At 39.3% G+C, this 15,267-nt stretch overlaps 1 protein-coding gene across 1 annotated transcript in view; it reads left to right on the forward strand.

Annotated features, from left to right (window-relative positions):
- ITPR2 (inositol 1,4,5-trisphosphate receptor type 2) overlaps window positions 1-15,267 on the forward strand; it is a 417,643-nt gene that overhangs the window by 269,304 nt on the left and 133,072 nt on the right. The window contains exons 38-43 of the mRNA XM_032472913.1: window positions 2,268-2,376; window positions 3,118-3,305; window positions 8,115-8,298; window positions 8,981-9,237; window positions 11,680-11,880; window positions 14,479-14,589. Of these exons, the coding sequence (XP_032328804.1) occupies window positions 2,268-2,376; window positions 3,118-3,305; window positions 8,115-8,298; window positions 8,981-9,237; window positions 11,680-11,880; window positions 14,479-14,589 (1,050 nt within the window). The remainder of the gene's footprint in view (window positions 1-2,267; window positions 2,377-3,117; window positions 3,306-8,114; window positions 8,299-8,980; window positions 9,238-11,679; window positions 11,881-14,478; window positions 14,590-15,267) is intronic.

Raw genomic sequence — 15,267 nt, forward strand, 5'->3', positions numbered from 1 at the left:
TGTCTGTGTTCTAAAACATTTAAGAGTCAATAAATAAAAATCTCTATAAGGCTGTGAGTGTCTAAATTCTGGGCATTGTGACATTTCAGACATATTTGTTTTTATACTGTATTTCCTTATTGATTTTCTGTCTGGATGATCTGTCCATTGATGTAAGTGGGGTGTTAAGGTCCCCCACTATTGTTGTGTTATTGTCGATTTTTCCTTTTATGTCTGTTAACTATTGCCTTATATATTGAGGAGCTCCTATGTTGGGTGCATATATATTTACAATTGCTATATCCTCTTCTTGGATTGATCCCTTGAGCACTGTGTAGTGTCCTTCTTTGTCTCTTGTAACAGTCTTTATTTTAAAACCTATTGTCTGATATATGTATTGCTACTCCAGCTTTCTTTTGGTTTCTGTTTGCATGGAATATCTTTTTCCATCCCCTTACTTTCAGCCTGCATGTGTCTCTGGCTCTGAAGTGGGTCTCTTGTAGACAGTGTACATATGGGTCTTGTTTTTGTAACCATTCAGCCAGTCTCTGTGTTTTTACATTGTTTGTGCATGAGACAGCTTTGCTGTGATGGTCGCATGGGTTGGTAGGAGAGGTTTGCCATGTAAGACCCCTTCTAAATTGGGTGTTTCCCGTTTTGTGCTTCCATGGGTCTAGTATATGTCTCTATTGTGAAAATGACTTTATTATAAATTCTTTGAGGAGAAGATTGTATTTTATTCTCTTAGGATCGTGCCCAAAACAGAGTTGATACCTAATGAATATTTGCAGGATGAAGAAGGAAGATAGGACGTGTCCATAAGTGAGATGGAAGGAGAGCTTTTCAGGCAGAGAATATGATGTAAGCAAAGAGAAGGATGTAGAAAACTGTGGTTGGGAATCATCACATCATTCAGTTCAGGTGAAATATAATGTGTGAGGACACTGTTGGAAGCTACAGCTGAAAAAGTAGAGTAGGTGGGATTTTACAGTCCTTGTCAAGTTGGAGGGTGGTAATAGATGACCCCTGAAGTTTGGAGCCTAAAAGACCAGAATGATGTGATTCCTTGAAATAAACTGACTTTCTTCCATTTGAGGGGAAAACAGGTTTAAGAGAGAAGGAATATCCCGTTGTGAAAAATAGAGTTTGAGATGCCAGTAGAATCTCCGGATGCAGATAAGGAAATGTAAGAGGGAACAGGATGAGAGGCTTAGGAGGCCGAGGCCGAGGCCGCAGGAAACACATCTGGCTGTCAGACCTGCAGAGGTGGCTGTGCAAGCGAGGGTCAGCAGGAACTGCTGACGGGGAGAGGGAAGCTGAGGAGAGGAGAACTGAGGACAAAAACCTGACGGGCTTGAGAAACAAAGACAACCAAGGCATGAGAGAGAGGAGGAGCGACTAGAGCCACCTGTCACAGCTTGGAAGGGAGTGTGCTGGGAATGGCTGGATTCTGCCATCAAGGGTTGAGCTCAGGTCTTACTCTGCCACCTCTTAGCTGCGTGATCTGCAGCCAATGACATAAACTCTTGGGCCATAGTTTCCTTACCTTGGTAGTTGTGGTGTTAATTTAAATACTTTAAACAAATGGTCTTTAAATAATACTTTAAAAATGACTCTTGTCTATTAAAGTATAATGAATAAGATGGAAGGCTTGGAATTGTATTTCTTATGTACATGCAAGTGATTATATTGCAAAGTACATAGTTTAAAAAGTGTCTTTGAATCAAAACAAAATTGAAGACTGAGGGACTTTTGAATTACAGTTTTATACTCTATCTTTTGCCCACAGTCTTCTGAATAAAGCTCTTGGAGTTTAAATATAATTCTCTCTGTCTGATCAAGCTTAATTTTTTGAGCACCTGCTGTATATCTTGCACTTGTCTAGTTCTTTTTATTGATCTCTTCTAACTAAGGTTTTTACTTTCCAGTTCTTAGCATATTTATTAATCTCTGTTTTCTTTAGGCACCATGAGTATTCTTACCAACACTGGGACCCTCAGCTTTTGAAGCAATTTTAAATTTATAGTGCTTGTGATTTTCCTAGTAGGTTCTATTGAAAATGCTATATTTTATTCTTTATTTCTGGGCGAAGCAAAATTATTGTAATTTGGGGGAAAATATTTGCAGATTTTTGCCTCAGAAAATATTGTGCAGTGTAAAATTGATTTTTCCTTGTCTCAACATCATTGATGAAATGCATTATAAGTGGCACTTTAATGTATAGATTTTTTTCCCTCATACTAGAAAAAGAAGGCAGTAACTAACAATTTTCTTATCCTTTTTATTAGGGTAACACGTTAAGAAAGATACTCCTGAATCGATACTTTAAAGGTGACTATGGAGCGTGTGTGAACGGACACCTCTCCGGAACCTACTGCAAATCTGCACAAGGGGGAGGCAAGACTTACCCTTTTTCCCTCATTTTTGAATTGTTATAACATCTCTGCATGCTGGTGTTACTGTAGTGTTTTACTTAAAGTAGAACAAATAAGAACAATTCATTTAAGAAGCACTGCTATCAGCCATAGCAAAAAGAAGAAAATTCTGCCATTTGCAACCCCTAGGATGGACTTGGAGAGCATTATGTTAAGTGACATAAGTCAGAAAGAGAGAGAAAACTACCATATGCTCTCACTTATGTATGGAATCCAAAAACACCAAACTCACAGAAACAACAGATTTGTGGTTGCCAGAGGCAGGGAGTGGGGAGTAGGGAAATCAAGTGAAAATGCTCAAAAGGAATAAACTTCCAGTTATAAAATAAGTAAATCCTAGGGATGTGATATGCAAATGATGACTGTAGTTAACAATACTGTGTTGCATATTTGAAAGCTGCTAAGAGAATAGGTCCTAAAAATTCTCATCGCAAGGAAGGTAAATTAACTTTATGAGATGACGAACGTTAACTAATTGTACTGATCATTTTGCCGTATACGCGTGTATCAAATCGTTACAGTGCACACCTTAAACTTACATGGTGTTAGATTATTATATCAATTATATCTCAGCCAAACTGGAAAAATAAAAGGCACTATTAAAAACCTATGTACAGTTTTAAGTTCGTAGAACAACAGATTTGAACGTTAGGATTAATTTTGCCTTTCGACAGTTTTATTTATGTACTTTTCCTAATCGCAGGGAGCTTTTCTGGGCAAGATTCAGATAAGATGGGGATATCCATGTCGGATATTCAGTGTCTACTGGATAAAGAAGGTGCATCTGAACTTGTCATTGATGTTATAGTGAACACCAAAAACGACAGAATTTTTTCAGAAGGCATTTTGCTTGGCATTGCCTTGTTGGAAGGAGGAAATACACAAACTCAGGTACCTGCTTGCCATCATGACCATTTGCTACATTTTGTGATTTTGTATTTCTTATTTATTCATCATAGAAGCCCACGGAAAGTGAATGTGTTTTCTTTTAGCTTCTCATGACCATCCCCACCCCCCCCAAAAAAGGCAGCCTTGTATCACATTTTCCTTATAAATTTATTTGATTTGCTGTAGAAACTCCAGGGCTTCACAAATTCTTCAGCGAAGCAGAACGTTCCTTAGAAGCATCCTTTCTAACATTATACCAGAAATTCTGGGTTCGCTTAGGGAAATTTTAGGCTGACTTTTGGCAGATTGGAACAACATTTTGACTCATCTTAAGAATTAAATGTAAAAGAAAAAGAATTAAATGCATTAGTTAAGTGAGGTAATATATATAAATAAACTTCTCACACAGCATCTGGCATTCAAACAGCTTTCAGTAACCTTCATCACCCATCTCACACATCCCCTCCCAGTCACTTTTTAGAAGCTTAGTACAGTACCTTCTCTTGCTGCCGCAAATCTCCCAGTGCTCGTTAACCGGGTGCTCTGAGTAGGTGTAGCTTTCACTGGTGTGGGGAGAAAAGGACCGTCTCTTCTTTTGTCGTTCTGTTTGCTCATTCGGCTCAGGAAGGGGTGAGTTGAAAGTCATCATTCACCTGTTCAGTGCTCCCCTCCAGTGAGCGACGTGCTCACCTGCCTGCAGGATCAGACCACTGTTCCCAGGAGGCACACGTTTCACTTGGCAAGTCCTGCCCAGCTGCCCCACACCCAAAGGCAGAGCTGGCTGTGTGATCCCAAGAGCTGGGAAGTGTTCCAAGGAATCAGGCACCATCCTCCTAGCCCCGCTGCTCGCTAACCTGATATTTCCAGGTTTGCCTTGATCAGGAAGGAAACTGTGCTTACAACTAATTGGAAATTCCGGCATTCATGTTCTCGATTCATGGCAAGTAGAAGCCACATCTAATTAAATACTAAAAAAATCATCTTGTCTCTTTCCAAAACACATGTTATTCTCCTGCTTAAAATCAGTCACTTTGCCTGTGAAGGCAAGCTCCCTACCATAGTCCATGAGATCCTCCCAGCTTCCCTTTCTCAGTGCATCCCTTCCCTCCTCCATCCTCTCCCGCGCGCACCAGCCATACTCGGCTCTCTGTAGTTGCTCGGATGCCTGGTGCCGTTTCTCATATCACTTCTCCTCTTTGAGGTCTCAGCTTATGAACTTCTCTTGGGAGCCTTTTCTGATCCCATGCCCCACTGGGCAGAATTGTCCCCTGGTTACTGTGTGCTCTTGCTGTGTCCTGAAGGCGTCTTCAGCAGCATTTCTGCCACTTTACTGCGCCTCTTTGTGAGTGTAAATTAGGAATCCTCAAAGGCTGAGAGTCTGTGTTTTCCATCTTTGCATCTCTTGTGTCTGGCACCATGTCTGGCCCAGCCTAGGGGTTCAATAAACGTTCAGGAGTGAATGGCTCTACAAGGGAATGGTCCAAATCAAATTCTACTTCATTTACAAGTCTTCCCTATGTGGCTGGGGCCTTTGGGAAGACTCCTTTGTCTGAGCTTCCATAACACTTGTTTCTTTAATACTCACTTGTCACTTTGCCTTTGCTGCTGTGGTTGTGGTTCACATAACATCCTGTCTCTCCAGTGAAATGTCGTCTTCTGTCAAGTAGGGATCGTGTCATGTTCTTTATACCTACCATGCTTTCGGTATAACATTCAATGACTTTTGTTTTTGAAAGTCTTCTTTTAAGAGGGGTGATGAGAATCTCGTTTACCAGCCTTCCCCCACTCAGGTTTCTCTCTTACCTACATCACTGTGTATGTAACCCAGATGTCAGCTCTGTGCTCTGGCCCTGGGAGGTCTAGTTGAGATCAGCTTGAATCCTTGTCCTTCTTCGGTCGAAACCCTCCTCCCCAAGACTTCTGCCAATATCCCTGGGCGGGGCCCGGGGGAGAGGCGGCGGGTAGGTCACATTCTCAGTCTTTTTGGCCACTCCTGTCTTGCTTTCTTAGTTCCTGAATTATCTTGACGCCCAGCTTGTGTCATTCTGAGACAGGAATCTGAACCCCTTTTTAAATTTCTACCCTCCTAGCTACATAAATCTATTTATATGTTTAATATACTTTATTAAAGGTTGGTTGAGGTGGGGAGAGAGGAAGTGGTTATATTACAATTTCAAATTACACACTAATAATAGCAGTAATGAAGGTAATATTTCCTAAATACCAGGTGCTGCTCTTAGTGATTTCTGTGTATTAACATGGTTAATCCTCACGACAGCCTGGGCGGTAACCAAAGAAGATCTGAGATAAACCCAAACTCACACCGCAAGTCAGAGATAAAGCTTGGACTGGACCCCGTGCTCTTAGCCACTCTGAACATCTCCTTTCTAAAATGACCTCCTGCCTCCTTGCCCCGGCAAGTTTCACTGGTTGATCCCCCTGCGTCACGCCCTCGTCTTCCTCCGTCTCTCTGGTTCCCCCACTTTAACCCTCTTCTCTGCCCTCTCATTTCTAGTCTCCCCCGCCTCCCCCTTGGGGGAAAGTCCTTCTGCGTCACACAGATCTGTTTATCTATCACCCTTGGCTCCTAAAAAAATCCTTCAAGTTTCCCCTTGTGCTCTGAAGGGTCTGGAGGTAGTTTCCTAATCAAAACCCACATCTTTTGTGAGAGAAATTGTGATGCAACCTGCTGAGATTATTTACATATATAAAAACATACCATTTATCTTTATTAAAATCATACTGTTCAGCTTTGTAGAACCTTGGTTTTTTTTCAGTTATTTCCCTTGAAATCTGATTTTTTTTTATTTCTTGGGGAGCAGCAGTTCTCTTTGTTTTGTTTGTGTAGGGGGGAGGTGTGTGTGTGTGTGTATATATATATATATATATTTTTTTTTTTATGGAGGTACTAGGGCTTGAACCCAGGACCTCATGCATGCTAAGCATGCGCTGTACCACTGAGCTGTATCTTCCCCCATCAAACCTTGGTTTTTGAACGGTGTAGTCTATGTAAATAATCTGTTATTTTGAGTTTACAGGATTATTTTATAAATTCAGTGATCTAGAATCAGAGAATCTAGTTTTAAATCCTAGCTCTACCACTAACTACTTATGTAATATTGGGCAAGTCCTTTACATTCACCAAACCTTATTTTATTGCTCTATAAAACGGAAATATGAACACTCTCTGTTCATCACACAGTTGTGCTGAAAGAATCAATGGATAATATATGTCAAGGGACAACATAAATTATAAAACTTTAATAGAACCACAAAGTTCCTGTAACTTCCTCATTAATCTATAGGAATCCCCTTCTACTTCTAACTCATCATGTTGGAAATATTAGGGTGCAAGCGTCAGTCTAACTTGTGGGACCATCGAGGTCTCTGAATGCTGCATTTCGCCTCTGAGTTAACAGAACCAGCTCGACTGTTTGACGGCGGTTGCTATGGTTACTGTGGCTTTTTTGGCCGGCTTTCCTGCGTTGTTGCTAGCCCTCTGCTTAGAGTTTCCCCCTCATAGGCATGAAGCTGACTTTAATACTTCATAAAGCACTCTGTGACTATGCATCACCCAAATCAGAAATTACAGGACAGGCGTCCATTTCAAGACCTGACGTCAGTTAGAGTCTCACCTGCAAGTCCCAGGACCTGTGAATCGTGGCTTCAGGCATCCTTTCAGGGAAGCGGATCTGCAGGAGCCAGACTGCCCAGAACTGGCTGTTTAGATTTATTGAATTATGGTCAGTTCTACTTGATCAGGAAATCATTATTTTTTCAGATGTTTTCTTCACGTTGTCTCTCATCAAGATTATATAACTCTTTTTTTTTCCAGTACAGTTACTGGAATTACCTGTATTCATTTTTAAACTTTATTTCTCTTGTTTATGTTCTGTCTATCCCATGGTTTTAGCCTTAATAACTTAGTTTCCTCTCCCAGTGCAAACCCTGTCTTCTCCAGAATGTATCACCTTTCCTGTCTCCTACCTCTTCTTAATGCTTCCATAAGTCACGAAGCAGACAGTGATTAAGGCAGATAGCCTCAAGGTTCAGTGGTTCCACCTCTCATTGAGATATGCTTTATCCTACTTTGGGTTTGAATCCTTCCTCCGTCATTATTTACCCTAAAGCAGAATTCATTTTATGCCCTTTATGGTGGGCTTGTCCTGGACCCTATGCAAAGCAATGTAGCTAATGAAGTACCGGAAGAACTTAGTGCCCATTTATCAGTGGGTTCCTGCGAGTGCGGTTGCCATGGTAACGTGTGCTAAATGAAATATACTATAATTCAGGTAAAGAGAAAAATAACTCTTTGTAGACTCACGCTTGTGCAGGATGAATATCAGATTAGTGGCTGTCTTCCGCTCTAGATCAATCACAATGTCATGAGGGGGCAGGGACTACAGCTGTTTTCTCTGTTTGTTTTATCCCTGGTACCAACATGGGGCTTGGCACATAGTAGGCCCACAATAAATATATGTGGAATCAAAACATGACTTTATGATAATGTAAAAATCGAAGAGCTCCTTGCATATGTCTTACGGTGCTCTTGTAAATTTTGAAAACAATAAATATAAATTAAATAATGTGAAATTCTGTTGGGTTTTAGTGGGAAGTGCTATGTCAAGACAAGCTCTTGTTAGTACACAGTAAGTGGTACAGGAGACTGGCAGAGCTGTCAGTGCATGAAATAATGATGGGCGGCGCATTAAATATGGGCTTTTGTCCATAATGCTTATGTTTATTTCAAACATTAAAAACACTGTTTTTCTCCCCTTAGGTATTGACATCTTAAAATATGTTTTCTTGCAGTATTCCTTCTACCAGCAGTTGCATGAACAAAAAAAGTCAGAAAAATTCTTCAAAGTTCTGTATGACCGAATGAAGGCTGCTCAGAAAGAGATCAGGTCAACAGTGACGGTTAACACCATAGACTTAGGTAACAAAAAGCGGGATGATGACAATGAGCTGATGACGTCTGGCCCACGAATGAGAGGTAAAGAAATGGCTGGGTATTTGGGAGAACAGAATGAGGGAAAAGAGAATGACACTCTCCTTGGATCTCGCTTCTCTTTACCTAATTATCCCAACTGTGCCTCTGCGTACGGAATTCCATCCTTGAATTATTATGATCACGGGGCTGACCTTGAAACAGCTCTGTAGGAGCCCAAAGAAGAGATTATCAGTGCAGAGCAACCAGTGACATGAAAATGTTTGATTTCATGGTGGAATTCATGCTGAAGGACGACTCCCCAGACCTTTTGACCATTCATGCGAGTTAAACTGTAAGAATGGAAATTACAGCACTACACTCTACAAAAGATTCTTGGTATTTGGAGTAACAAGGTCATCAGGATAGTAAATATAAAGTGTATAAAGTTTAGCATTTTGAAATTTGCCCAATTTTGCTACCTTCTTGTATTCAAGAACTCATATTTTATATCAGGAAGACAGGAGCCCTTCTAATATTGGCTAAGCATTGAGATCTTTTTCTAATATTCCAGTGCAAGTTTAAAGTTTTAGTTGCTACCTCGGGTTCTTTTTGGGAAATTGTTGCATCTCTTGTCAGGTGATTTTAAATTCAGTTGTTAGAGACTCTGAGGTAACTGGTTGTCTTCTTTTTTAATTAGCGAAAGGAAGTTTAATTCATCCATCTAAGAGTACTGCTTTATTTTCAGTAAGAGATTCATCATTACATTTAAAAGAAGGAATGAAAGGGCAACTAACAGAAGCTTCTTCGGCAACATCCAAAGCATACTGCGTGTACAGAAGAGAGATGGATCCGGAAATAGACATCATGTGCACAGGCTCCGAGGTGGGAAACGCCGAGGACAAGTCTGCCGAGGAGGTGACCATGAGTCCTGCCATTGCCATCATGCAGCCGATCCTGAGGTTTCTTCAGTTACTCTGTGAGAATCACAATCGGGAGCTGCAGGTATGTGTTCTCTCTGTGGGAAAGCTGAGTGTCCAGCCTGTGATCCGAGGTCATTAAATTCAAATAAAACGGACAAGTAGTTTTGGAGGGAGTTTTGGAGAGATAATAAAAACAATAGTGCTCTTCTAAAGTGGGGAGGAACTTTGGTATCTGAGTGAAGAAAAAGAAGAGGAAAATTCCTTTATGCATGAAACAGGCTGCTACCGTGTCGTCCTTTGCATCCTCAGCTCAAATCTTTTTGGCCTTGATGGGTTTCATCTTATCCTAGGACTCTGGGATTTGCTGAGTAAGGTCACATTTACCTCATCTGTACCTTTCATAGTTTTATAGACTCTGGGGGCTTTCCTCATTTCCAGCTTAGTTTGTATTTCTTGAGCGAGGATACGGAGTATCTTTCTATGTATTTATTAGAAACAGAGTTAATATAGAAGAGGATTTTTTCCAACAGTGAAGGTAGATAACCTTTATAAAGAATTTAATTCTGGTCTTACATCTTCTTTGGTACATTTTCCTTTGTCAAATAGATGAACTTAGGGGTGCCTAGGAATTTTGGCCCCCCTTTTTGGGCATCATTTGTACACACTGCTTACACCACTGTAGCAAAACCACGTGAAAGGTCACATCATTTCCAAGAGCACATATCAGTATTAGAGAGACAGCAGAGTTTGAAGCTGTGTTCTCTAGTAAGCATCTGAAGTGCAGGTGTTCTGAACTGGTGAGAGTTGGTAGATTCATAGGAATTGAATTAAATATCTTCCAAGGAGATGAGACCCTTAGAAATTCAGCCATGACACTTGGGGGCCACCCCCCCACAACTTGGAGGGGACCACTGCAGAGCTGTGAGCAGGCAAAGGCCAGAGACTTGACTTCCAGAGGGAGGACACTGGATATGGCCTGTGTGCTTACCCTGACCTGTGTGGTCTGTCCATTTGGGAAGAAGACATACAGTAAGTGGTCACACATTTTACTGATAGGGATGTGGGATCAAACAATTTGGAAAATGCTACTTATAAAATAGTTTTGTTTTAATAAGAATAAATGATAGAATTATTCACAATAACTAATATGTGGAAGCAGCCCAAGTGTCCACTGACAGATGAATGGATACACCAAATGGGGTATATACATAAAAGGGAATATTATTCAGCCTTCAAAAGGAAGGGCATTCTGACATGTGCTACCACATGTGTGAACCTTGGGACAAATACTAAGTGAAAAAGGTCAGTCACAAAAAGACAAATACTATGATTCTGCCTGGATGAGATCCGTAGAATAGTCAAAATCATGAAGACAGAAAGTAGAAGGGTAGGTGTCAAGGCCTAGGGGGTGGAAAATGGAAATTGTTAACAGGTATGAGTTCAGTTTTACCAGGTGACAAGAATTCTAGAAATGGAAGATGGTGACGGTAGCTCAACATTATGAATATATTTTGTACCACTGAACTGCATACACTTAAAAATGGTTAAGATGGTCAATTTTATGTGTATTTTGCCACAAGACAACAAATTGGGAAATAAATCACAAACACAAACTAAAAAAGAATAATTGGTAGAACTGAATTCAGATAAATAAATAAGAAATTAAAGTAAGAAAAGTGAGAAATAAATTAAATTTAAAAATGGAAATTTCCCTCTTTGCTTACCTTTCACCAGCTCTACTCCCCCAAAGAAATTACTCTTAACAGGTTGTGTTTCTTTCTAGAAGTTTTCATGCACATATAAGCATATTGATCGATACATGTAAACCTTTATAAAAACACACCTGCAGAATATAATGTTCCTCCACTTGCATAATAATACGGTAATAAGACATATTACTAAATGACTTATCGCTAGATTATGTTTGTATCGGTATGGATTGAAGTAACTCATTTTTATAGCTGTGACATATTTCAGTATTTGGATGTACAGTAATTTATTAACTCAGTCGTATTGTGATGGTTTTCAGTTTTTGGCTGTTGCAGGCAGTGTGCCGTGATCCTCTTTATAGTTGTATGTTAGCTGAAAATTTTAATAGGTGCTTCCGTTGCCCTCCGTGATGGTCGCGTGATTCACTGAAGCTGCGCTGATCATAAGGAATCACTCAGTTGAATACTTGATTGCTTCTTCCCCTAATGAACTTCTTTCTAGTTTCCTTTTCCCTTCTCCTTGTCCTGTTACCTCTTGCTCTTGCCCTTTGTGTATAGTTTTAAGATAATGACACTGAGAAACATTTGTTATGAACTACACTGATAAATACAGACGCTTGAAAAAAATGCATCTTTTTTTTTCTTAAGCCCAGGAGAAATTTAATAAATGTGAATGCTTCTTTATAAAGAGCAGTTTCGTTCTGCATTGCCATGGGGATCCTTTCAAGTTAGAAAAACACAGAGATAGAACTGAAAACAATTAGCAGAGTGAATTTTTTTTTTAACCCTTCTGGTATGTTTTCTTTTGCCTTTAGAACTTCTTGAGGAATCAAAACAACAAAACAAATTACAACCTTGTCTGTGAGACCCTCCAGTTTTTGGACTGCATCTGTGGGAGCACGACCGGCGGCCTGGGCCTGCTGGGCCTCTACATCAATGAGAAGAATGTAGTGCTGGTCAACCAGACCCTGGAGAGCTTGACCGAGTACTGCCAGGGCCCGTGCCATGAAAATCAGGTAACCATGAGAACAGCCCCTCAAATGAATGCAAAAGTATTCTTTTTTTTTTTTTTTTTGAGGTATAGTCAGTTTACATTGTTGTGTCAATTTCTGGCGTACAGCACAAGGCTTCAGTCATATGTGAACATGCATATATTCGTTTTCATACTCTTTTTCACCCTGAGTTACTACAAGATATCAAATATAGTTCCCTGTGCTGTACAGTATAAACTTGGTATTCGGACCAGTCAGCAGAAGGATCGAATTGGTGAAGGAGCCCAGCTTCATGTGCATTTAAAACCTCTTTCTTCTTGCTTTGCCAGACAGTTTTACTTTCCTAACAAAACATACACAGACTGAATTATAGACCAGCAAACACTATGCCGTATTTAAATTTAATGTCATCATAAAAGAAAATTTCCCATGAAAACATTCTAGTTAAAAAAAAAAATCAGACATCAGAAAGAGTAGAATATGTTTCTTCATCGTTGGTTAGTTTTCATCTTTAGTGACTCTTTCCAGGATTTGTGGAATCAGCTCGCTTTGGCTTCTTTGGTTCCCCTGCAGTGGGTCGTGTGTGTTACCTCCTCAATAGTCGCAGTATACTTATGAAATAGGTAATGTTGTTCCCATTTTTCTGATGAGTAGGTTCTGACTCAGAAATTTGAGTGATATTCCGGAATCTCAGAGTGCATGACTCTGTTAAATTGTAGAGCTATTCTTAAAACTCAGGACTTGTGGTTGCGTCTACACAGGGTATGCCTTTGACTGTGTTACATTTTCCAGGGCAAAGTTTCCACTCCCTCTTCCAGAGTGTTTGTCTCTGATTCCATTTTCTTGGATATCGCAGACACATAGATGGAGCACAAGATAGAACACTTGGGTTAGTAAAGGGAGGGGGGCCACCCTGGGGTTTATTAATTGGCTGTTCACATCCACTCAAGTGTTTACGGGGCTGCCATCACAAGCATAGATCCACCCTGAAAGACTTTTCAAACCACCAACATTTCTGGATATAAATTTTAAAGAAGCCATTGAGACCAAATATCAGTGCCTAAAATAGAAAAGAAATGGGGAAAAGAAATTTGCTTTTCTACTGCAAATTATATGACATGTATGTGTAGACATATACGCACACAGACATGTACCTACATAGGTATATGGAACAAAAACACAATCACTGATATAAACAATTTGTCATGGGGATACTCTTTCCCCGTCTGTAATATACATGTGTCACAGTAAAAGAATTTGTGGATTTTGCCCTGTATTATATTTCCACTCTCTTAGGGCAATGATACAGGAAAACCTAACTATTGATTTAAAGTTAGGGAAAAATATGCAAATACAGAGATTTGGTGGCGGTGTTGGTTAAAAACATGTATATCTATAACACAAAACATATGTTCTCCACTTTTGGTCTTTTAAGAAAATGAGACTGAGTTTTGAAAGTAATTTAGTAAATTAGGTAAGCTCTGAAAGTAGAAACTAATAGTAAAATAACATGGACTCCACATGCTCTAAAGATACACTTACTATGAACCGTATGCTCTGAAAAAGGTGTGAAAGGAAAGGAAGTTGCTAGCAAATTCCAGAAGTGACCTGCAAATTGATTCCTCATAAGTTTAGCAAATATTTTAATATCAGAAGAAACTCAGAAAATGTAAAAGATGAATGGAAAACACCTTTCCTTGGTGTCAGGGGAGTAAAAATTTCCTTGTTAGAAGGGAGAAATGAAGCCCATTCTGAAAAATAACAATCCTTTCAGAGTTACCTTGATTTTATTCTTTTCTCATTTATTTCACTGGGTTTCAGTTTTTCAAACCCCTTGACGCTGGGTGCTACATGGTAAGATGTAGTTCCATAAATTCCAGCCCACAAGTTCCTGATTTTCAAGTTGTATAAAATGAATTAAATTTGGAGTCCTAGCACAGTAGACCCTAACCTTCAAAATACTGACACTTATCTCTCAGGATCTTCTATAAACTTTTCCCAAGTCGTATCTCTCTATAAATCACTTTAAGTTTAGGGAATCTGCTGAGCTTTTCCCTCAACCACCATAATTGACAGGATGTCTTCAAAATGTCAGGAGGTACCTATATTCCTGTCTGCTGCCAGGGACCATCAACAGCATCACTCGTTACTCACATCGCATTAAGTAGAGGATAAATAAAGATGCTTCATCAGTACCAATAAAGTTTACTTACAAACCTATAAATGGGAATATTCTCTTAGCCAGGATAGATCAGATGTTAAAATTCTAAATTAAGTAATTCCTCTAATGAAAGGCGTATTAAATGTATCAGAGTATTTTACTTGACCATTGTTTTTGAAATCCTGTAAAAATGGTTCATTTTTAAAGATACCTGTTTCACACAGTCTCTCTGTGTTCTTCATACAAAGCCATTTAATTAATGCTAATCAGTTAATAGTCAGACTCTATGCAAAAGAATAAGTCAAAGTTAAACCTTTGACTGATCCCTGATTTAATCTCAAAGTTAAATCTTTATATTTTAAAGGTCAGAAAGCCAAGGTGATTGTGTTACTTTATGTCATGGCTTCTAGTGTTCTTATGTGGTAAATGCAATGTTATTTTGTAAACATTTTGTTTTCTAGACATGTATTGCTACCCACGAATCTAATGGGATTGATATCATCATTGCTTTGATTCTAAATGACATCAACCCTCTTGGTAAATACCGAATGGACCTGGTGCTCCAGCTAAAGGTAGAGTAAAGCCATTATCTGGGGGGAGTGGGGAACGACATTCTCTCTATAAAACTCTCTTTCAGAGTTGACTCTAAATCTTCAGGTACATCTCGTGAAAAAAATAAGGTATTGTCATATTGTCAACTAATGAATTGAACAGAAAGAGATAGTAAAAAGCACAGTAAGCACTCAATTTCTGATAAAACGTCAAATATGATTCAAGATAATGTTAGTTGGGGGCTGTATTACTGCAAGTTTTTTTCGCACCCACTTTGCTTCACTCCTTTTCTTCTGCTCTTATTTTATATTTTTCGTTATATAGAGAAGCAAAAGGTGCTGAAGATTCCCTACACCATGTATTTTTAATTCATCTTGACTACAGAATTCTATCTAGAAGTCACGGTGAATTAGACTATGGCAGTGGAGGGCTGCGTTTTTGTTCTATGTCTCTCTTTTTTCTAAAATTTGTTTTCTTTTATCCTAGAATCTTATTTTTTTTCCCCACAAATACACTAAGCCATGCACACACTTCCCAGCACTTCCGTGTATCAGAGGTCAGGACCACAATGGCATTAAAAATTTTTCTTCAACTTTTGTTCAAATAGAACAAATAGAAATGAATATTACCCAAAAAACTATATAAATCCCAAATACAAAGGCAAGATAGTCAACTTAGATGAATTATTAAAGACCACA

The sequence above is a fragment of the Camelus ferus genome, chromosome 34 (assembly GCF_009834535.1).
Source record: "Camelus ferus isolate YT-003-E chromosome 34, BCGSAC_Cfer_1.0, whole genome shotgun sequence".
Taxonomy (NCBI): domain Eukaryota; kingdom Metazoa; phylum Chordata; class Mammalia; order Artiodactyla; family Camelidae; genus Camelus; species Camelus ferus.